Source organism: Heliconius melpomene, chromosome 19 (assembly GCF_056956725.1).
Source record: "Heliconius melpomene rosina isolate 202511_hmr_F chromosome 19, ASM5695672v1, whole genome shotgun sequence".
Classification (NCBI taxonomy): Eukaryota; Metazoa; Arthropoda; class Insecta; order Lepidoptera; family Nymphalidae; genus Heliconius; species Heliconius melpomene.
This window is the reverse complement of record NC_140407.1, coordinates 14,058,698-14,082,259: the sequence shown is the minus strand read 5'-3', so window position 1 is coordinate 14,082,259 and position 23,562 is coordinate 14,058,698. Positions and strand designations below refer to the sequence as shown.

The 23,562-nt window shown below is 32.5% G+C and overlaps 1 protein-coding gene across 1 annotated transcript in view; it reads right to left on the bottom strand.

Moving 5' to 3' along the window:
* Positions 1–19,849: 19,849 nt before the first annotated feature.
* Positions 19,850–23,562, bottom strand: part of LOC146528950 (uncharacterized) — a 74,041-nt gene continuing 70,328 nt past the window's right edge. The window contains exon 6 of the mRNA XM_085202769.1: positions 19,850–23,248. Within this exon, the coding sequence (XP_085058895.1) occupies positions 23,030–23,248 (219 nt within the window). The 3' untranslated portion in view covers positions 19,850–23,029. The remainder of the gene's footprint in view (positions 23,249–23,562) is intronic.

The window sequence follows — 23,562 nt, the reverse complement described above, 5'->3', positions numbered from 1 at the left end:
TGAAAATTTCAAAGAAAGGATAAGGTCAATTATAAAAGTGAAGGGGAACTCGCGGAATAGGGGTGTATAATAAAATTAAAACGATAAGTCACAATGACTCATATTAAAATTCCGCCCCCATATTAGTTGAGAGTTTAAAAACGTCATAATAAAAATGGCGATCGGAATACTAATTAGCTTAGTCATTAATAAAGTATGCGACGAAAGTTTGTGCGAGTGGATGGTGCTTTAAAAATGTTATATATTAAATGAGAGCATTTAATTAAGGAAGTATAAATAATTCAGAAATATTATAATAAAAAAATCGTTTAAGTGCAAGTCAACAATATTTTAAAAATAATGAAACCTTGGCGACGCAGTTTGAAAATTTTGAATAAACAATTTCGTCAATTGCGAAGAAAATAATTAAAAAAATCAAGGAGACAGGATCCGTTGGAGACACCAATCAAACTGGTCGTAAAAAACAAGCAGTTCAACATCGAAGCACTAGGTTAGAGTGTCGATGACAAACGGGGCGGATGACAAACCTAAAACTATCGTTTTATCTTGTCGTTGCACAGTGGCACAAGTAGGTATGTCACTTTAAACGCGACGGTTGTGAGTTCGATTCCCACTTCAAAGTCAAAGTCAAAGTCAAAATATCTTTATTCCATAAAAATGCTTAACATTTAATTGGACATGTCATAAAGTAGAAAAAAAATGCAAATTAAAAATAACCAAAAAAATGTGCAATTTTGACTTGAAAAAAGCCCGTTCAAATGGTTGAGCTCATGAGAAGATACAGGCAAAGAAACTCATGGCCACTCTTTTCAACTGCCAATATTTGTTACAAATTACAATTACAATTAACAATTTTAACTTAGAAATAGAGCAACTCATTTCCAAACATCTTTATCGCGAACACAATCTTTAACAGAGTAATATGCTTTTTGGCAGAGCCTGTGCTTTACCACTTGAGGGAAAGAAATATTCAATAATGTTGTTGTTGTTGTTGTTTGTTCTTCGCTCTGGCAGCAGACAGTTTCGCCTCTCAACGCAAATATCGCGCAAATTTAGCGGAAAGTGGGCAACAGAGTGTTTTGACACTACATTCCCCCGTACCTATCTGTGGTATATGCAGGATACGGCGTGTAGCTGAAAAAATAAAATTTTAAGATAGGTTGACATCAAGGCTCTAATATTCTTACACTACGTTCGACGTCTTCCCAACGGAGCCTTAAATCAGATTGGGAAGTTAGTTGCAAGTTTGTGGAGAGACCGAAAGGTGGCACTGTATGACACAACTTTATGTGTAACTATGTTTTCCTTAACTAGCTAACAGACGTGTAAATTATATTTGAAAAGTTAAAATTTAGCTTTTTTATTTCTTTTTTCAGGATATGAAGATTCAAATGGCAATAGGTAACTAAGAAAGAGTACGAAATACACAACGAAAGTTCTCAAACTCTCATAATTTTTGCTACAATTTTCATTATTACTCCGTTCCTGGTTGGTTATATAGCGATAATATCTAATATTAAATATGGAAGAATAGATTTTTTTTTATTTTCTAACAGAAATATAAAATTTCGTTGTAGTATCTGTGTCAAAAACTAATTTTGGAAATTCTACTCCATTTTGGTTCACACAATGAAAAAAAATATAAAGATAACATCGATTGTTTCGTACAATAGTTTAATGACTCTGTCATTGCGCATTCATGATATTTCAAACTGCACGCGATAGTTATGGGCTTGCATCAAAAAGGATTTGTTTGTAATATGCGATTATAGTGGCTTCAATCCCCAATAAGGGTATAAATTAATTTTCATTTTCTGCCTAGATAAAACGTGACATTGGTTTCCCTAACTAAACGGTCAAATATGAAGCTAAAAGTATATCATCTTCTTTCAGTTACACGATGACCGTCGAAGCAAAGTCGTCATTCGATAAATATAAAATAATTATCGGCTTTGCGTAACTTTACGTCACTTTATACTATTTTTAGCCTGTAGTAGTAATAAGACATTTCGTTCCCATTAAGACACTTCCGTTCCCCACACTGCCAAATCCTCAAGCCATTACGTGTTGAGTGACAGAGCTCAACGCCGTGCTTTAATCGTTACCAGAGCAAGGAAATTAAAATATTAAATATTCCTCGAGTAGGATATATTGTATAAAAATATATTTTCATACGAAACTTTTAGACTTAAAAGAAAATATCTTTGGGGAAGTCGTAGTGAGGTGACCTTTGGCCTTCAATTAATAATATCATCTATGACAGTTTCGTATTATCTTATTATTCTATAAAATGTCCCTTCTGGAGAAAAAATATTTTATAGAATTATAATTTTAGAAAAATTATATATATTAAAAATAATCTTCTTAAGTTGCTGTTGGGCCAGGACTGTCCTAAAATTAAGTATCTATATAAAAAATATAAAAGGACTTGTCCTCACTGACTGAGGTAAGACGTACGCACAGCCGTAACCGCTGTGCGTAGAAACATGAAATTTGGACAGATGTTTACTTTTGTAATCTGGACATCCACTAAGAAGGGATTTTGAAAAATTTTAACCCTAAAGGGGTGATATAGGGGTTGAAAGTTTGTATGGAAAAAAAATTAAATCGGCACCGATTCTTATAAAATTTGAAATGTAGATTTTTAAAAGTATTTAATTGAATACGTGTTTCATCGTTTTCAAGAATTCTCCCTCTAAGGGTGCAAATAGGGAGATGAAAGTTTGTATGGAAAAAAAAAATAAATCGGCACCGATTCTTATAAAATTCGAAATTCAGACTCTTAAAAGTATTTAATTGAACACATGTTTCATGGTTTTCTAGAATTCTTCCCCTAAGGGTGCAAATAAGGTTGAAAGTATGTATAGATTTTTTTTAAATCGGGACCAATTTTTATAAAATTTGAAATTCAGACTATAAAAAGTATTTAACATGTTTCATGGTATATTAGAATTCACCCCTAAATACGCAAGCGAAGCTGGGCGCGTCCGCTAGTATAACTATATATAGAAGAATGATGGATAATTTAATAGAGTAAGCGCCAACAGCTTTAACAAACTTAGTGTTTTGCTTTTATTAGAACAAATGTTTCAAAGTGGAATTTTCCCAACGAACTGTATACCTATAATAAGTTTATTAATATTTGATATTCTAATATTTTATCGAACACAAATATATCGACGTTCCATTGTAGCACTTTAGTAGTCATCAATCAAATTAATATTACTTTAATTAATTAACCCTTAACTGCTCGCATGGGGTCAAAGCACTTTCGCATATCGAAAAAATGCACTTGCAACGGTTGGAACCTCCCCGCGCGCCCGCTAGCTTCTTAATATGCGCTAAAGAACATATTTTAGTACCGTTTAGGCCGCTGCAGGTGAAGGCTAAGCCTCTGCTCTCTTGAGCCGTGACCCCGTGCGAGTACTTACGTAACTTTTTTGAGAAAGGTAAGGTTTTTATATTCTATTGTTTTTAATTAGATATTGATATAACTTTGAATGAAATATTATAGTGAATGATAATTTCTATCGTTTTACTGGTTTAGAATTTTTTTTTTTGTATTTTTCGTATAAATATGTTATTTACATAGGTCTTTTTTTATTCCTCAGTTATCAAACATTCTTGCGACAACTTGCAACGGAACTTGTTGAAAGTCATGAAAAACGTCGAACCACGCGGCTATTGGAAGTACATGGTTTGGAAACTCCACCTGCTCCACCTACCACTAAACGTGGGCGGTGCTGGGCGTGGGCGTGGGCGGTGCGGTGCATGAAAAAGAGTGACTGAAAAGTATCCACAAAATGCAGTTAAGGCAAAAAGTTTTTGTGTAATGAGTACTTCATTGTTTACTACCAAAACTGCAATAACGATGATTGCCATAGATCCTAAATATTCATGAAATTTTAATGCATGATCTCATGTTGTGCCAAAAATGTTCCTTATTGTAGAAGTTTATATTTTAGTTATTTTTATGCCTTAGAAGATTTTATTTTAAGTTGTGGTTTGTATGTCTTATAGATTAAATAAAGTACTTTCATAATTACTATTCGCTTGTTTCATTAAAAAAAAGGAATCATCAAATTTTATCCATACAAATTGGGGTCACCACGGACCCCGTGCGAGCAGTTAAGCGATTTTCTTCGTGCGAGCAGTTAAGGGTTAATTATTAAAATGTAATAGTATAATTATTTACTAATATATGATGAACCATAGTCACGTAACACATGAGGACCCCCCAAAGGGCATGTATGAAGAGGTTGGTGACCGTGGACGAGGGGAAAGAGGTATGTAGAGACCTTAGCGTTTGGAGCTCCGTTCTCTCTGGCTAACCCCCTAGGGATAAAGCGTGAAGTTAAGTTAAGTTACGTACTTATAGCTCATAAAGTACATTCTTACAGTTGCCATTACCAGATAGAATTTAATACAAAAGAAAAAGTAAGTTTAATGACTAGTTCTAAATAAGTTTTGCCCGGACAGTTGCTCTGATTGCTTTTGTGAGTAATTCCTTTCGATAATTGAAATTTCGAATATTTCCATCGAAACATTTTATTTCTTTCACCGAATCCGAAAGGCAATTACCGTGTAACAGAATAAATTTGCGAAATTATTTTTAAAAGTCTTCTTATGTTTTTTACCTTTATGCTTTACTCAGCGTATAAGGGTGGGCAGGCAGAAAGAACTTAATGACAAGACACTTTATTCTCCGCTTTCTGCGAAAGAATTACTTTTAGACTAGTGTAGAAAAGAGACTAGAAAATTCTACCGTGTTAAACTATAGACATTTTTTAGATAGAGCTGTATAGCTAGTCTCAAATTGTTTATAAATCAATTCGCCAAAAATAAATTAATTAAAATTAGGATGTTCACCAGAAGCGTAAGGTGCAAATTGCTAAATAAAACAAGTGTCATTTTATAGAACTGTATAGTGCTGAATTGCGTGAATAATTTAATAGCAAATAATATTCCTACGTAACGTAGTACACACGGGTAATACTCGACAAATACGTATATTTACCAACATTTAATATTCGCTTCGGGCTAATTAAGCCGGGTCGGGAGGACCTGCCTGCCCTGCCCTACGACCCACGGCTTCAATCAAAGATAACATACGCGTCTCGCATATGCAACGATGTTTACAATGTTGCTAAATGTAGTATAATATATATTTTTAACTGACTTCTTTTTTAAAAAGGAAGAGGTAACGATTTCGAAAATTCTTTTTTCATTTGAAAGAGTTTTACTTTTTTGATGGCCCGTTACTACTAAGTAAGGATCTGACGATGGAAATCATGCAGAAGACTCAACTCCTCAAAGATTAGGAGTAATGTGACATTTTTAAAAATATTATAGGAATATATACTGTCAAATTATAAGGATAAGTTGATGGTTGTAGATATAGTTCTTCAATTTTTAATAGTTAAGTTATGCCTATCCATATATCTCATGAAATAAGACATTCCATATATTTCAATATAAAATCCGCAAATATTGTAGGTCCTGTAATTTAGTCGTAATAAAAGCATAAAGTATAGTAAGAGAGGTTTAATGAATGTAATTAATATAATAAATTCAAGTTATTCCCGTGTTGTCCCGTATCAAGGGATAAGGGCGGCGACAACTCTAAACTACTCTGACCCTCCTGGCGGGACCTCGCCGCTGCTGGTCTGATTAACTAAACTTTACGCTCGTCCACATTTTCATAAATGCTACTCTAAAAGTTGGCAACTGTCTTAATGATACTGCTATACCATATCCCATTATCCGCTTTATATGCAAAGTATTATTGAACAATGTAATGTGCATAATATAAATATTCTTAAACATATTTGATTGTTTTTTATGTTTTCACATTTTAATATCTCTTAAAGGCACTAATAATAATTTATGAAATACTAAATTGATACATCTGCTACTGTGGATTTCCAACTTTTTAAGTCAGTAACTATTGAAGAAAATGTATTCGTCGTAATTTATTGAAGAAAATGTTTCCCATTGTGTTTGTTATTTGTGAAACCTAGTAGTGTATTGCTTCATGATTCACTTTTCTCCTATCTTATATTTTTTACATTATATAAGATAGGAGATTTATAATATTTCTTAATCTTTTAAGAAACATTATGAATTCCATTCAAAACGCTGTGAACGTAAAGGTCGCGATATAACCGTCGTAAATTTTAATATCGTCTATTACTTAACGTCCTAGGCAATACGAGTATAGTAGTATAATATAGGGGCGAACTTGCACTCGCTTGTAAACTCCATAAGTACTGAAGCAGAATATAACTTGCACCATAAAATTAATTGTATCTAGACAACTGAGCGCGCTTAGTGCGGCAAATGTTGCTACGGCCATTATTTGTTTTACATGTTTCTAATTATTTAATTAGTATTCCAAGTCTAATAATTTCAATAAAATTATTATTTTTTGCAGGATTTTTTTGATTTAATTCGATAATTTAAGATTAATTAAAAGGCCGTCGTGGCGCAGCGGCAAGGGTATGACTGTAACGCGACGGTTGTGGGTTCGATCCCCACTCGAGAAAGTGAAATATTTCATAGAGGGACTGTTCAACATAAAAATATGTTTTCCATTCCCAGCAAAAGTTCCTGAGCTTATCGCGTCCAAGCAAGCAAACTCTCCATCTATAACATTAGTATAGATATAACGTGGGCTTAACGTTTGCCGCGTTTCAAATAGTAAGCTTGTCCACTTGAATTTATATGCTGTTTACAATGTCACAGAATAGAACAATGTAACAAATAATACATGGCTGACTATTTTGGAATACCCGGGAATTTAAATTTCTAATGACCAACTATTCACAAAAAAAATCTAACTTCTAACGTATTCATTGCATATAATATAACCATCTTATAGTTGTAAATAAATTTGAAATTTACCTATGTTTAGCTATTTTATTCATATAAATAACCATTTTGAATGAGATATAATTGCTAAATACTGAAAAGCTATTATATTCAATATAAATAACTAATAATTATCACATAGTAATCAATAATTATCCAATTATTGTAAAAGCGACAGGTCGTGGACAATATTATTTAGTGAAATAATATTTCATATTTTCATTTTTTGCTCTGACGTGGAGCCAAAGCGCGGCGTGAAGTTCTGCCATGTAACACGTAGTGTCTCCAAATTTGGCGGGATTTGATCCACGATTTGGTCTGTTTACTGTTTTCGTCGGGGGTCACGTCAAAAAACCGTCACGCATTTGTTGAACGGCCTACCTTACGGCAGTGTTTCCAGATCGATACGACTTGGGTTCCTTCAAAACGCGCGTCCACCCCACCCCAAAGGCCGACAACGCACCTGTAGCTCCTCTGGTGCTACACGGGGCCGTGGGCGGCGGTGACCACTTACCATCAGATACGCAAGTTTACCTTGCCTTTTTTATTTAAAAAATGGTATTTAAAATAATTTATAAAAGCTTGTTTTCTTATATGAGCTATTTACAAAAAATCTATCGTATTTTTTTAAAAACAAAATAAAATGAATATTAGAACAATTGTATAATAAACCTCAAATTATTATAAATACTAATACCGTTTAATAAAAATGACTGTAGTCTATGAATAAATATAGCGATGTAACAGGAGCGGGGACCGCACGTCGCTGTTGCAACGGAGTTGCGCTTTTCTTTTCACAAATTTTTACATATTGCAGCACCTCACGTTTCGTAACTTTGCGAATATGATTCTGCGGGAGTTTTTCGCAATTTGAAGAAAACCTTCATTTTACGAATTCAAGAATTTCTATGTTAGTTTATTGAAACATAAAAACGGTTAAACGCGAGTCGGACTCGCCTACCGAGGCTTCCGTAAAAAATTTCAGGATGAAATGCAGATCAATGGAAGGACAACTTATAAAAATTGAGAAATATAAGTTTATGAACTTATCTATATATATAAAATCGAAAGGTCACTCACTCATCACGAAATCTCAGAAACTACATGTGGTAGGAATCTCAAATTTTGCATAGGAGTTACTTATAGGACGTAGGTACTCGCTAAGACGGGAATTTGCAATATTCGACTTCTAAGGGGTTGTTTTTGGGGTTGAAAGTTTGTATGAAATGTCTTAGCGAGCACCTACGTCCTATAAGTAACTCCTATGCAAAATTTGAGATTCCTAGCACTTGTAGTTTCTGAGATTTCGTGATGAGTGAGTGACCTTTCGATTTGATATATATAGATGAAGTACTTATAAATTTTCATTTTTCGGATTTTTTCCTCTATTTGTATTGTAAGTTCTCATTTCATGCCAAACTTTATAACTGTAGGTCCAGGTCGTTTGCGTACAGGTTTTCATTGAGTGACTTAGAAACTCGATATATTGTGCTTTAAGGGCCTATAGACTTGAATATTTAATATTAATTTCAGCTTAATACCACCACGTGATCTCGAGGTGGTAACAAACGGACAATCCTAAAAATATTAACAAAATTAGCAAGATATAAAGTTACTTTTTCGTCGACAATTGTAAAAACAATAACAAAAGCAATCAGAATATTAAGTCGGCATTAAGGCCGCAGAAACAGAGACATTATTTACAGGGCTTGACCGACAAACTGAGAAATAAATCTAAATGAGAGCTCGCTCAGCTCCCTGGAATGAATGATTAAACGCAGCAGTTCTTAGTTTGTTTTCACTTTGGCTCGGACAACAGTGTGTGGCCGGGCTAAGGGAAAATTACGCCGCCCGCGGGATCTCTCACTAGTATATCATCATTAGGTGGGCGCTAGCGGGACAGCGGGACTGCGGGACACGCCTCGTCTTTATAAAAGATTCAACTTAATACAAACGAGACGGAAGAGTAATGGGAAATTTATTTTTGCTTTCGAGAAAATGGTAGAATCTGGTGCACATTATAGTATTGAACATTTAGATTATAAAGGTCGTCGTGGTGTAGATTAACAAGCGTGTGAATGTGACGGTTGTGGGTTTAAATCCCAGTCGGGGGGATTGAGGGGTATTTATTAATATTGTCATTTCTTCGCTTTGGTACGAGGTAAAGCTCGTCCCATCACTCGATATACTATGCCTTTAGAATTTTGCGAAAAGTGGAAACCGAAAGTGTCCTAATGGAATTAGAGTGTCTTAACACTAGTTTCCTACGTTCCCTCTATCTACCCTGTCATGTGCGTGATAAAACGTGAATCTAAATAAAAGGTATTATTAAATAAAACTTCCTTTTACTTAAATCTTACAAATGAACTCCTTTATTGAATGAAGCTCATAAATTACTTTTCAAAGCAAGTTACTTTTATAGCATATAAATTTTATATTCTCAACAAAGTGTTTTTCAATATTGTACGTACATTTACTATTAATCTTAAATTAGCGAATTAGAAACCTAGAAAATTTATAATTCTATTCACACTATTAGGCTTTGAATACTAATTATATAATTAGAAACATGAAAAACAAATAATGGCCGTAGCAACATTTTCCGCACTAAGCGCGCTCAGTTGTCTAGATACAATTAATTTTATGGTGCAAGTTATATTCTGATTCAGTACTTATGGAGTTTACAAGCGAGTGCAAGTTCGCCCCTATATTATACTACTATATTGCCTAGGACGTTAAGTAATAGACGATATTAAAATTTACGACGGTTATATCGCGACCTTTACGTTCACAGCGTTTTGAATGGGATTTTAAATGTTTCTTAAAAGATTAAGAAACATTATAAATCTCCTATCTTATAGAATGTAGAAGATAGGAGAAAAGTGAATGATGAGGCAATACACTACTAGAATTCACAAACAACAAACGCACTGGGAAACATTTGCTCCAGTAAATTAGGACGAGGCTGACTTAATGAGCTGGAAATCCACCATGGCGGATGTGTCAATTTAGTGTTTCATATTATGGTGGTGGTGTTTTTAAGATATATTAAAATGTGAAAACATTAAAAACAATCAAATATGTTTAAAAATATTTATATTATGCACATCACATTGTTCAATAATACTTTGCATATAAAACAGAGGATGAATAGGATATGGTATAGCAGTATCATTAAGACAGTTGCCAACTTTTAGAGTAGCATTTATGAAACTGTGGACGAGCGTAAAGTTTAGTTAATCAGACCAGCAGCGGCGAGGTCCCGCCAGGAGGGTCAGAGTAGTTTAGAGTTGTCGCCGCCCTTATCCCTTGATACGGTACAACACGGGAATAACTTGAATTTATTATATTAATTACGTTCATTAAACCTCTCTTACTGTACTTTATGATTTTATTATGACTAAATTACAGGAGTTGTTTGCGGATTTTATATTGAAATATATGAAATATCTTATTTTCTCAGATGTATGGATTATTATGAGAAAAAAAAAATAAGCAGCTTACAGGTTTGACCAGAGACAGCGTGTTCAGCTTCTGAATAAAAATGATAGATATTTTTATGATTAAAAAAGTGTACTTATTATGTACTAATTTTGTCCCCCAACCTCGTTTACAAAGACTTTATGACCTTTTTATGCCGTGCTTCTTGTCATTGAAGCTGTCACCAAAGGTAGGAATAGGTGGTAATTCTACTAAAATTGCAAAAGCTTGTGTTTTTGCAAGTTTTTGTATTTTACAAGATTTTTTTGTAATGTCATAAAATTATTATTGTCATTTTAGTACTATGTTTATTTAATTTATATTTTATGTTTTACTTTTCTCACAATGTTCTCATTTGAATCTCAATCAAGGTCAATTTCCACCCCGAATGTTCCACATAATTTAACACCAGAGCACTCAACAAGACATGTCGAACGAGTCGAAATATGACCTATCTAACTTTCTTACTTCAAAAGTTCCTTTGGCTACTTTACGGCTCCGTCTTCAGTTTATATGTACGAGTAGATGTTTTTATAGAATATTGTATTTCACAAATCAAGCCTTTTCATTCCATATCCATATTAGGTGGATTGTGAAAAACAATACTAACATAAATGGAACTAGTACGTGTTTTTGTATTTAATTTTATTCTACAAACGTTACAGCTCACATTTGTTAATTCCAGCATTTTAAAGCTTTCAAATCTTTTACTCTTCTGTGTAGTTGCCGATTTTCAAACTAAATAGAAAATGTTTCGTACGCTCACATATTCTTTATCTATTAAGTTACATGTATCGATTGGCCTATTTCGAATTCTAATGCAAAATTTAAATGGGTTAGGAAATAGAGACATAATAGAGCTGGTCATTGTCTCATTACAAATACACTGGCTGGAGGTGGGATTTTTATCCATGGCAATGCTTATATTGAACACATAATGTCTTAAAATTGGGCAGAATGTAAGGACAGTTAGTCTCATCTTGCTATATGGTTATTTTATTGTATGGTCTTTTTGTTTCTTTGAGCAGAATCTCAACCCTCGCGTTTATTCAGGTACGTACGTCTTAAAAGTGGCTTATCAGTGTTAAAATATTATATAGTATTATTTTTTCGTGGAATAGACTGATTGATTTTCTTTGTCATCCTGACGATAACTTTCATTTTTCCGCAGTGGTAGAGCGCACCGTTATGTTCTGCAACTCAATACACAGGGTCTCAAATTAGGGCAGAAAACGGAACTACAGACATCAGAATATAACTTTTAAAAATATTTCTATATTAACAATTGCTGAAATTTTAAAACTTAAAAAAATCGAGAGAAAAATTTAGCAAAAATATGTATAATAAACAAACCAATAAGAAAAACAAAAAAAATAATCATTTTATTTTATAGTTATTTATAAATACCATTTGGCTAGTAAATAATAAATACTTTTCAGCATTCAGCCCGCCTTTGGAGAATGCAATGAAGGATAAATAAATATTTTAAAAATGTTCACAGTATTTTAATAGAAATACAAATATATTCTATAATGGTATTTCGTTTTCAAAAAATGTAAATGCTTGTTTATCTATTGTTGAATAACAGGTCAAAAGGCGGGATAAGTTAGGTTGCATAGTCGGATGTTTCCTTTCAAGGCGCTCTTGACAGGCTCTCTCATTTGTTCCACGAGCGTGTGGCGAGTCGACAGTAGCCACTCGAGATATGTGTAGTGCCGTGACTCTTTACCAAACCAAGATTCATTAGGACACGTGTAGAATACTGTTTATAGTGAAAGTGACGAGTTGTATGCCATAATATTAATTGTGATGTTTCCCTCTTTATTATTTTACTCCCTATTTATTACTTTTAAAAAGCTAGGCTCCTGTTGTGTAAACTATTGAAAAATGATTTTATTCGCAACAGGATTTAAGCCTATCGCAGTTTTTTGGAAATTGTCCAAATGTAAATATGATATATACACATATATATGATATTGTTATCACGCTCTATAGTAACGTTTAATTTTTTTTAGGTTCACGCTGTATCCCGCACCTGGAAGAGTAGGCAGAGGCAATCTGGTTACTTAAGATACTTCCGTTTCCCAGTTTCCACCGAATATTTAAAGCTTTGCAATAAAATAAATTAATTAATTGTTGAATATATATTTTTTTAATTTTCAAATTGTACACAAAATGAATTCAAGCGAGATGCGATTCACTTAATACTTTACATTTGAAGATATAAACTAAAATAAATAAAATTTATTTGTTCAGAAAAGCTAAATGAAATTGTACGTGAACAGAGTATAAAAATAAATAAAAACTTAAAAATCCTGGAAACGGTCAGCAGTAGGTGCTCCAACCACTTTGCTTGGCGGTCGTCAAATGAAAGTGCAGTCTACTGTTTCGTTTCTGGTAAACATTGCTTTAGAATGGCCATTTCTTTCTTTGTATTTTGTAAAACCATTCGTTTTACGATTTAGTTTTTTTTGCTCTGGTGTCGAGGGAAAGCGCGGCGTTGAGTTACGCCACTCAACACGCAATGCTTCCAGAATTTCTGCTTCCAGAAAAAAGACTTCCGGAAAATGCGGAACGGAGTGTCTTAACACTAGTTTCCTTCTGCCTACCCTGCAGATACAGCGTGACGCTCATTTTAAATAAAACGTAAATATTCTTTGGTTATTAATTTTTGAAGTATTTTTTTATTTAAATCTCTATCAAATTATAACACAGTATTAGACAGAACAAACATTTTAAATGTTTACATCGTGCTCGTACACTGTCGCATAAATAAGTGCTCCGTACAAGCTTCAACACAAACTGCCCCGGGTAAGTGCGCCGATGCTTTGCCTTGCCAGCGAGTTTGTTATGTTACATCTATTTCTTTAGTATGAACCTTAATTTTAGACTACAATTATATTTCAAAGTATAATATACTAGCGGACGCGCGCAACTTCGCTTGCTTATTTAGGAGTGAATTCTAATAAACCACGAAACATGTGTTCAATGAAATATTTTTAAGAGTCTAAATTTCAAATTTTATAAAAATCGGTGGCGATTTAAAGATTTTTCCATACAAACTTTCAACCCCTTATTTGAACCCTTAGGGGGAGAATTCTCGAAAACGATGAAAAACGTGTTCAATTAAATACTTTTAAAAATCTAAATTTCAAATTTTATAAAATCGGTGCCGATTTAATTTTTTTTCTATACAAACTTTGAACCCTTATTTTACCCCTTTAGGGTTAAAATTTTTCAAAATCCCTTCTTAGTGGATGTCCAGATTACGAAAGTAAACATCTGTCCAAATTTCACGTTTCTACGCACAGCGGTTACGGCTGTGCGTGCGTCTTACCTCAGTCAGTGAGGACAAGTCCTTTTATATATATAGATTATAATAACGCTGTATGTGTCTCACCATATACGCCTGCAGGTTTTGTCTTCTTTAGAGGAATATTAATATTCAAATTTCCTGATATACAAACAATAGTTCGGGGTTCGATTTCCACTCAGGGAATATAACAACATCCAATGTGTTGAATTTGAGCGGAAAATGAAAAACAGAATGTTCTCTAAATAAATAAAGAAAAACAAAAACAAAAACTGACTGATATTACTATATCAGTTTAATATTGTTAGATATTGTTGAAGCTAACGACGTCAGCAATCTCGCTGCGGTATAACTCGAACCAGAATACAACCAAATCGAATTCTAATTCGCTAAAATAGTAGCGATTTCTATGCAAATCCGAGTTGCAATACAAGAGGAAGTTTTCATTTACGTTATATTTATAAGCAGGATTTTTACTAATTTTCTTTTCAATGGCAACTTATTTAAATATTAAATTTTCTTTTTTTTTTCTTCCGCTTCTGCATAACGTATATAGCTTAGTGTTAACACACTCCGCGCTCATCTCCGCTTTCTGTCTGAATTGAGATAATACGTATTTTACACTTTGTGTTAGCGAGCGAAGAAATGAATATGTATGTATGAAATTCACACTGTATGGTTAAATAAAATGAAAGTAAATAAAACCTATTTGTTTATATTTTTTTCTAAATTTTATCTATCTATCCGTCGAGGCCGTCGTGGCGCAGGTGCAAAAGAATGCGACTGTAAATGCGACGGTTATGGGTTCGATTCCCACTCAAGGAAAAAAAAAAGAATATTTTTCACAGCCAATTTTACACAAGGTTCCCAGGTTCCCTCTGACTAAAATTTTATTTTACGTGTTCTTGTAATAATATTTCACGAACAGTGAGTCATAACCTGCTATTTCGCGACTCTATAGAGTAAATATTGAAAAAAAATATAATCGTTTATTTTTTTTAATTAAATGGCCATTTTACTTTTTACTTTTCTCGATTGCCTCGTGTTGGAAATTGACCTGGCTTTGACACGAGTCAGATTGTATTGGGCTACCAAAATATTAATTACTCTGACCGAAAAGTGGAGGGAGCGAGTACGTACTGCAGTTCTAGTTTGACGTAAATATATCGTTACTTTACTATAACATAGTCAGCATTTATTTTATTTTATAGTAGTCTAATTTATCATTGTCTCGCAAATATATATAGTCAGTCAGGGAACCTAATGTTGAGACACTAGATTGTTATAGATTCGATTTGATTACACTCGAGAAAAGGATTAATATAAATTCCTATGTTTTGGATTATTTCCTTTGTTTATATAGCAAGTTCTCAGTTCTTGCCAAATTTCACAATTGTAGGTCTACGGAAAGCACCCCATCAGTTTTTATTACGCGGTGAATTTCATACAAAATGCAGCAAAAACGGTGCATAAAAATGCTCGTATTTCTTGATTGCGTTGACTAAAAAGCTTGACTTTTTTCTGCGTTCTAAGGGACTTTTGATCTAAATATTTGATATTAATTTGATAAATGCCTTGACAGACGAACAACAAGGTTATCTTATATATAGTTAAGTACTTTCTAAGGTTCCGTACCTCAAAAGGAAAAAAATGTAGCCCTTGAAAATGGAACACTCAACACGCATTGCCTCCTGAATTCGGCGAAAAATGGGGAACAGAGTGTCTGAACACTAGATTCCTTCTGCCCTGCTGTGTGCGGGATAAAGCGTGACACTAAAAAGGAAATAGAACATAAATATTATATAAGCATACTGTAAGTTACATCGACGTAGAATGTTCATATGGCACGTAAATTTATCTTTTAAGAAGATTTATGCGGTCATGTATCATTTAATGCTGCGAAAGTAAGATGAATTGTTTTGGATGAGACAAAGAAATAAACAAATGTTAATATATTATTGATATTCCAATATAAGGTTATAACATTCTTTTATATTATACAACTAATCTATACTTTGAGGCCGGCATGGCCCAGTGGTACAAGCGTGTCACTGTAGACGCGACGGTTGTGGGTTTAATTCCCACTCGGGAAATTAAAATCTTCGCTCTGGTTAAAGCGCGGCGTTAAGTTCCGCCACTCACCACGCAAAGCCTTAAGCGCCGGAAAGTAGGGAACGGAGTCTCTTATGATTAGGTTCCCTCTGCCTACCCTGATACTTGCGGGATACAGCGTGAAGCTGCAAAAAATTCTATACTAGTAGTAGTATAAGATTTTATTTATTTTATAAAACAGTTGTATGTAATAATTAATGCATTTTTTTGCATAGATATTCTTATAAATCCTTATCGATATTAATCCTTATACTTATAAACATAATTATATAATTTACTTACTATTGCTTACTTATACAACCCGGAATAAATACTTCAAGTATTGATTTTTTTTTTTTATTTAATTTAATGATAATTTAATGTCAAAGAGGAGTAAATTAGGTTAATCTTTAGTGATGTGACCCATGTACCTGCGGTGCTCACCTCGTGCACTTAAGGGTTAGTAATTTATAATATTTAAAGTGGTGTTCACCGACTGTAGATAATGAAAATAGTAGTAATGCGTAGGCTAGAACGCTATCAAGAAGATCTGTTTAAAATCTTATTATTTAAATTAATCCATCATATTTATCTACAAACTACCTACCTACTGATGAATTTCTTATTTTTTTGGTTCTTCGTTATATTCCGCATGTAGATAACCTAGTGTTAAGACACTTCTTTCTATACTTTCCGCATAATTTTCAAGACATTTGATATTGAGTGATGGAACTCAACGTCGCGCTGTAGTTTGTCTTTGTCAATTAAATTTAATCCATTAGTCAGTGTTAATTAAAATTAGATTACTATTAAACTTATAACAACATTCAAATATCAATAAATACATTTAATAAATGGTTACCGGGTGGCAATCAACTAAATTGACATTCGATAAAATTCCAACTGTAATTTCCAAGACTGATAAAATTTCAATTTGGTAGTTAATTAATATTTAAAAAAATATATAATGTTTGACACGCATACTTTATACTTAGTCTAGTAAGTAAGTTCAATTAATAATTTAATCTACTATCATCTACCACCACTCGTATTCAACACATCGAAAATTATTTATATTCTTTATTGCACAAAAAAGATAAAAAATGTACAATAGGCGGGCTTAACGCTAACAAGCATTTTCTACCAGCCAACCTGTCATGTGGGAGAACAAAAAGTGTAGGCGTGCAAAAAAAAAAAAATTAAAAATAAAATATCAATTTTGAAAATACATACAGATATATATAATAAATACAATATAATATATATTAAATTCATCGGAAAGTAACGGAACTGTCGTACTGGGAACGGAGTATCAAAAGACCAGGTTCCCAGGTTCTAATAGGAATCGTACCCGCAACCGTCACGCTTACAGTCATATCCTTGCATCACCTAGCCCTTAAAAAATGTTAAACATAAAAAAAAAAAGATTTCCTAATATATTTATTATTCCAAACAGATATAAAGACATGCCCTCAATCAAAGTATTTATATGTTTACGGAAGATATAAGTCGTCCCTTCGTCCGTCACAATAGCGTGAGCCATTTCCAGTCATCCCCCTTTTGTATTAGTTCCCTTGGTTTCCTTATCGAGGGGGGTTGAATGCAAGGCACGTGGGTGCATGGAAGGGGACGTGATGAGTCATAGTACCAATGACAATTGATCAGATCGATGGAGCTTTGTAAGTCAAACATAAATTAACTCTTTTTGTTAAAAGTATATTGGATTCTAGACGTGTGTTGTTTTATTTTTCATTCCTATGCTTTCAGGTGGACGCTATGCGCCAAGATATTCTATTTGTTGTCTGTTTATAAAAGATTTTTATATGTGAATATCTTTATTTTGTTTAATATATAATATATTTATAATAAAAACGGTATTTATTTTATATTTTTACTATGAAAAAGGCAGTGGGCGGGCGCTGCGGCCCCTTGCCCAGTATTACATTATGCAAACTGTATGCAAACGTCTAATGGGGATGCGACACGCAAGATCCTTAGAGTTAATTTTTTTAACATAATAATGATACAGACTAAAACTTAATTTACTTAATGCTTTATCTAATATATTAAAAACAAATAAAAAAATAAGCTTCTTGCTGTATCCCGCACACAGCAGAACAGGCAGAGGGAACCTAGTCAGAGCCTAGTTAAGACACACAGTTCTCCACTTCACTCACTTCACTTTCCGCTGAATTGTGGAGGTATTGTGTGTTGAGTGGTGGAACTCAACGCCACGCATTGCCTCGACACCAGATTGAAAAAAATAAAATGTAAAGTTAAATAAATCTTTCATTTCCTCGAGTGGGGATTGAACCCACAACCAGTAGCATTTACAGTGACACACTTGTGCCTCGTGCCTCGTGCACAATCTAATAGCTTGAGGCCAGTTGTGATTCAGGGGCATATATATATATATATATATTTATTTCATTATTTTTGTTAAGTTGAAATCTCTCAAAAGAGACCGCCGCGCTGTTCTAGATAAAAGCTTTCTCTAGCTTTTGCCCCAATACATCCATTACACAATTAATTGTATTCAATGTAACCAAAATTTTAATAATATTGAAATAAATTCATTTCCTTGATTAAAATTTGATTGCGTACACAACGTGATGACATATTGACTAATAATTACTTTACAGCTTGTTGTTTAAGTTATTTATTGGATTTAGTTTATGTAATCAATTTAGGTAGCTTTTCAGGTTAACGCTATATCCCACAATTAGCAGAGGGAATCTATTATTAAGACATTTCGTTCCCCATCTTCCGCGTTTCAAGACATTGCGTGTTAAGTGGCGGAACTAAACGGCGCGCTTTGTCTTGTTAGTAGAGCAAAAAATGAAACTATTAAATATTTAATTCCCTCGAGTGGGAATCAAACGGATGTGTCATAAATACTAAAATCTCTGCTTTGTATACCAATTCATCATTTATATTTTTTTTTAAGAAAGTAATTATTGCTCAATGTAATCATTTAATTAAAATCTAGAGTAAAATTTCTCAATTCTTGTAATCCCTTTAATGTTGTTGTGGGCACGTGGTGGAACAACATTTCGTATTTGTGTGGGAAAATTTTTGTTCCGAACACCCAGAAAATTACCAGCTGCTGCTTAATGTTTACTAAGTTTACTTGACTTGTCATTTTCTAGAATTCCATTTGTCTCTTTGTAATTTTCATGTTATTTTTCAAAAGTTTTTAAGCATATTGTTTTTTTTAGCTTCACGTTGCATCCCAAACCCAGCAGAGTAGGCAGAGGAGACTCTCCATTACTATAAAGACACTTCTGTTCCCTATTTTCCGCCGAATTTTTGAGGCATTGCGTGTTGAGTATCGGAATTGAACGCTGTGCTATGCCTCGTTACCTGAGCGAGGAACTGAAAATACTAAAACCGCCCTGTGCCACGATGGCCTCATAGGCTTATAGTCTAGAACTCAGCATAATTTATGATCGTCACAAAAAATTATTCTATTATTTATAAGAAATATTTATACACTAAATAATGTTATTCTTCGTTGTTACTTTAAAACTTCTTTAATATATATTCTTTTATAAATCATTTTTTTTATCATAAAGATAACAAAGAACTTTCCTAAATAACTTTATGAAAAATTAAATCAAAGTAACTAAGTTAGAGAATATAATAAGGTACATAAAAAGTATTTATTTTTCTAAAAAATCAATGAAATTTTATTTTATATTCAAAATGCAAACTATTGTAAGACTTCATCGTAGTGCAGTGACATTTCTTCACTCGATGTTTGTGGGTTGGTCGATACTGAACGGGGAAATAAAAATAATTTACTCGGCTTTAATAATTATTTACTTTTCCCCATTCTGCCAAGGCAAAGGGAGGCGTTAAGTTCCGCCACTCAACACATAACGTCTTGAATTCGGGTGGAAAATGAAGAACAGAGTGTCATGGCAATAGGTTCTCTATACCTGATACCTGATGTGATTGTACCTACTCATGATGGTGTTACAGGATGGCGAGTTTGACCCCGACTGCTGAAAATATTAATAATATTTAAAAAAACGGTGTTTCTTAATTCTAACAAAAATTATAAGACAATTTGGGATAAATAAAAACTAGACATCGTGTGGATCACATAGTTATAATATTCAATTACTTTGAGCTACTTTACTCATTATTTACATATTCTTAATTACATACTTATAATAATATTTTATAACAATAAGCAACAATTTTAACGGAGTATTTTAAACATTTCCTTTTATAACACACAAAGATTAATGTCATTTTCGTTCGCAATTTTCACATTCACAAACATAAAACGCTCAAAATTATCATAATTGTCTCTTCTATGTTTTTTTATATAATTATATTTATATAGAATATTTCATACATTTAATAAATAACTATTTTCACCAAAGTATATAGATAATGTTAATGTGTGTTTAAATAACGTAGAAGTATTTTAACGTTGAATTACAATAATTATTTTGCTATAATAGAACTTTTCTATCACTCGTTACATCGGATATGTTTCTCATTATTTTCTAAAATCTGCATCAAATAAGAATACCTATATTTTATAACATTGATAATTTTAATATTATTTATGAATGTATGTATAGACAGTTACAATTTTGCTAAGGTAATTAATCAACGTCGACGTTTGTTTTCATCTCCATAAGAAAAGGCTTATGCAGCTACTTATACCATATAGAGACTTTATATATAAAACATAAATAGCAATTATTTTTTATTGGAATTTGGACAAAGAATAGAATATTTTAAATAACTATTATAAAATTTACATTTATTATTTAACTACTTTCATTTTTAGGGTTCCGTGATAAAAAAAGAACAAAACACTTGTAGAGTCACTTTGTCCAATTGTATATAAAATATCTAGGTCTTTAGTCCCTCGATGCATAAAAAATGCGTTTATGTATCGTTTTTGCTGCATTATGTATGAAATTAAATTCGCGGAATAAGCAAAACCTAGGGTATATATATCGTGGACCTACAATTATGAAATTTGGTAAGAAAAAATTGAAAAAATCTTACAATACAAAAAAAGAAAAAAAAATTGAAAAAATTAAATTTATTGGTATTTATATAGTAGAAAAAAATATACAAAATAATATTTATAGTTCGTTTGATACACAAAGAAATGAGTCGAGTTGACTTTTGTCACGAAGTCACGTTTCCATTAATCTTTAATCATGAAATTTATACGGAACCCTCGGTGGGCGAGACTGACTCGCACTCGTCCGGTTTTTTATGTACAGTGCACCTACATATGTATATACAATATTTTCAAATACATATTTAAATGAAAATAAACTATAAAAACTGCTTTTGTCGTTTTCGAGACAATTCTAAAAGTGTAAATAATTTTGGTTTTTACAAATTTAGGATTAGCCTTTTCTGGTTGGATTTTCATAGTAAATATATTACTTTCGTGGCATTACATAAAGCATTAGAGCCAGATACGATTACTAATTACAATTTTAATATAATACACAACTAGTTTTATTCTAGAACGGTTAAACCGCAAATTGACTGCGTTTTCACTCTATTTTGGTAGTATAGTACAATCTACACTTTCACATTAATTATCCCTAAACTTAGGGCGTCAATCGCTCTACACTATGTAGAAGTACGATATATTGGTACTAGATAAAGATAACAGGGTTATTCTATTATAAGCACACTTCTATTATCTCTTCTCATAGAGAATCAGAATATCCCTGTAGAGTTTTGTCTTGAATATAAGTTTTTAAATACGTATCAGTCGTGCTCGTGTGCATTCTCGGCGCTTTACATTCTAAACTATGTTTGTGTACTCGTTAAAAACAGTTTTGCATGAAATATGTTACTGTGTATTTCATACTTAATGACTATATAAGCTTACTGTTATACTTTGCTAACATTATGTTCAGCTTTTTCATAGTTGTGACATATTTTTATAATTTATTCTTAGATACATTATGTTGTTGAAATAAAACTTCTTTATGTACGTTTGGTTTTGGGAGTAAGCTGGTGAATGCGTGACGAGAGCGTTACGAAAAGTGTGATCGGGCGAGGCAAACGAAAATTGAGAGATAAATTAGTAAAATTAGAAAGAGAGAGATATATTGCCAGTTACGTTTCACAATATAAAAAGGAATCAAATATAGACAGAGTTAAAGAAGTTTTACTTCAGTCGTGTGATCTAAAGCATACTCGTTTATTTTTATTTATTTTATTATATTTGACTAGGGTTATCAATGGCTTGCTAGTATTAATGTATCTTATTGAATATGTATTAAAGTATAATTGTAGGTTGTCAGTTTCTCTTCATAAGAAAAGATTAGTTCCTCCACATAAATTTTTCGGTGCACATTTTCAAATGGTATTAATATTAAAGATTTTATCTATTTATACGTAAATTCACAGATGCTATTAACGTTACATTGTAATATTAAAATTCATTAGATATATAAAGATGATAATAAACTTCGGTGTCTTTGCTTCTGTGATCTAGTGCGGAACTAATGCAGTTTTATATTATTATTAGTTTTATATTTCGTATGCACTTTTGTATTCATATGCTATCAAATTTAATTTTACCTATGTTAATTTCACATTATGTTTTTGAAGTATGAAACAACAAATGCTAATGAAAGGTTAAAATTACTATTAAAATAATATAGGCTATACGTGATATAAAGTAATTTTTGAATAATAATAAATTATAAATAAATGCATTAAATAGCACTAGCCGGAGTTATCAACATCTTACATTTTAAATGACATGGAAAAAGAAATTGTCGATATAATATTATGTTTATATACATATAGTATATGTTAATGATAACTATATTTAGTAATCTTTATTAGTTATTTGCATTTTTTAATGAAAAAAAAAACGTTTTGGTAAATCTATGCATCTTTGGATTAATGACATAAAGTTACATATTTGTGTTTAATCTTTTATTATAAATCCTATAAAATTATATAATTCTTGACAAAAATTAAAATATTATATTATACAAATTTAAAATCCATTTCAAGTATATTAACATAATATATAAAACAATAAATAATAATAAAAGTTAATAATTAACATACCTAAAGGAATACAAAGGTACACATATCAAAATGATAAAATAATTCTTATCTGATATATATAAATACGTACGATCAAAGCCGCTAAGGAGGCTTATTATGGAGATGCACCTGTCGCTGGTACAGCTTACCATAAAATAAATTTCTGTCAATTCATATAATATAATATAATACAAATGGAATGTTTTGTCGATCCTAAATTAATACTCTGTAAGGAAGCTGAAGAGCTGCTGCTGATAGAAGTATGAGCGTGGTAAATGCTGACTGGTAGTGACCGGTTCCAGCTGCTTGCACACGATCAGCTCGCGACGTCCCTTCTAACAGTTCCCTCGATCGAGCGTAACCCTTTGGTCTCTCCCCTTGTACACTTTCTTCGTTACTCCTCCAGTAAACTGTCGCAATTGTCGCAAGACACTGTAAATAGTAAAATATTAAGAAACGGGAAAATATGTAAAATATCTAACTCTATTTACAATAACGTTTTTTCTAATTTGGCCACACAAATATTTACTCAATCAAAACATTTCCGTTGCACAAGCGTGCAACTATAAATGCGACGGTTGTGGGTTCGATTTCTACTAAGGGGAATAAAATATTTAACTCTCTGGAATGGAAAAGCCTTAATGGGAAACAAAGTGTGTTAACACTAGGTTCCTAGATTCCTTGTGCCTACCCTGCTATGCTGCGGAACACAGCGTGAAGCTAAAACAAAATATATCTGGAAAAAG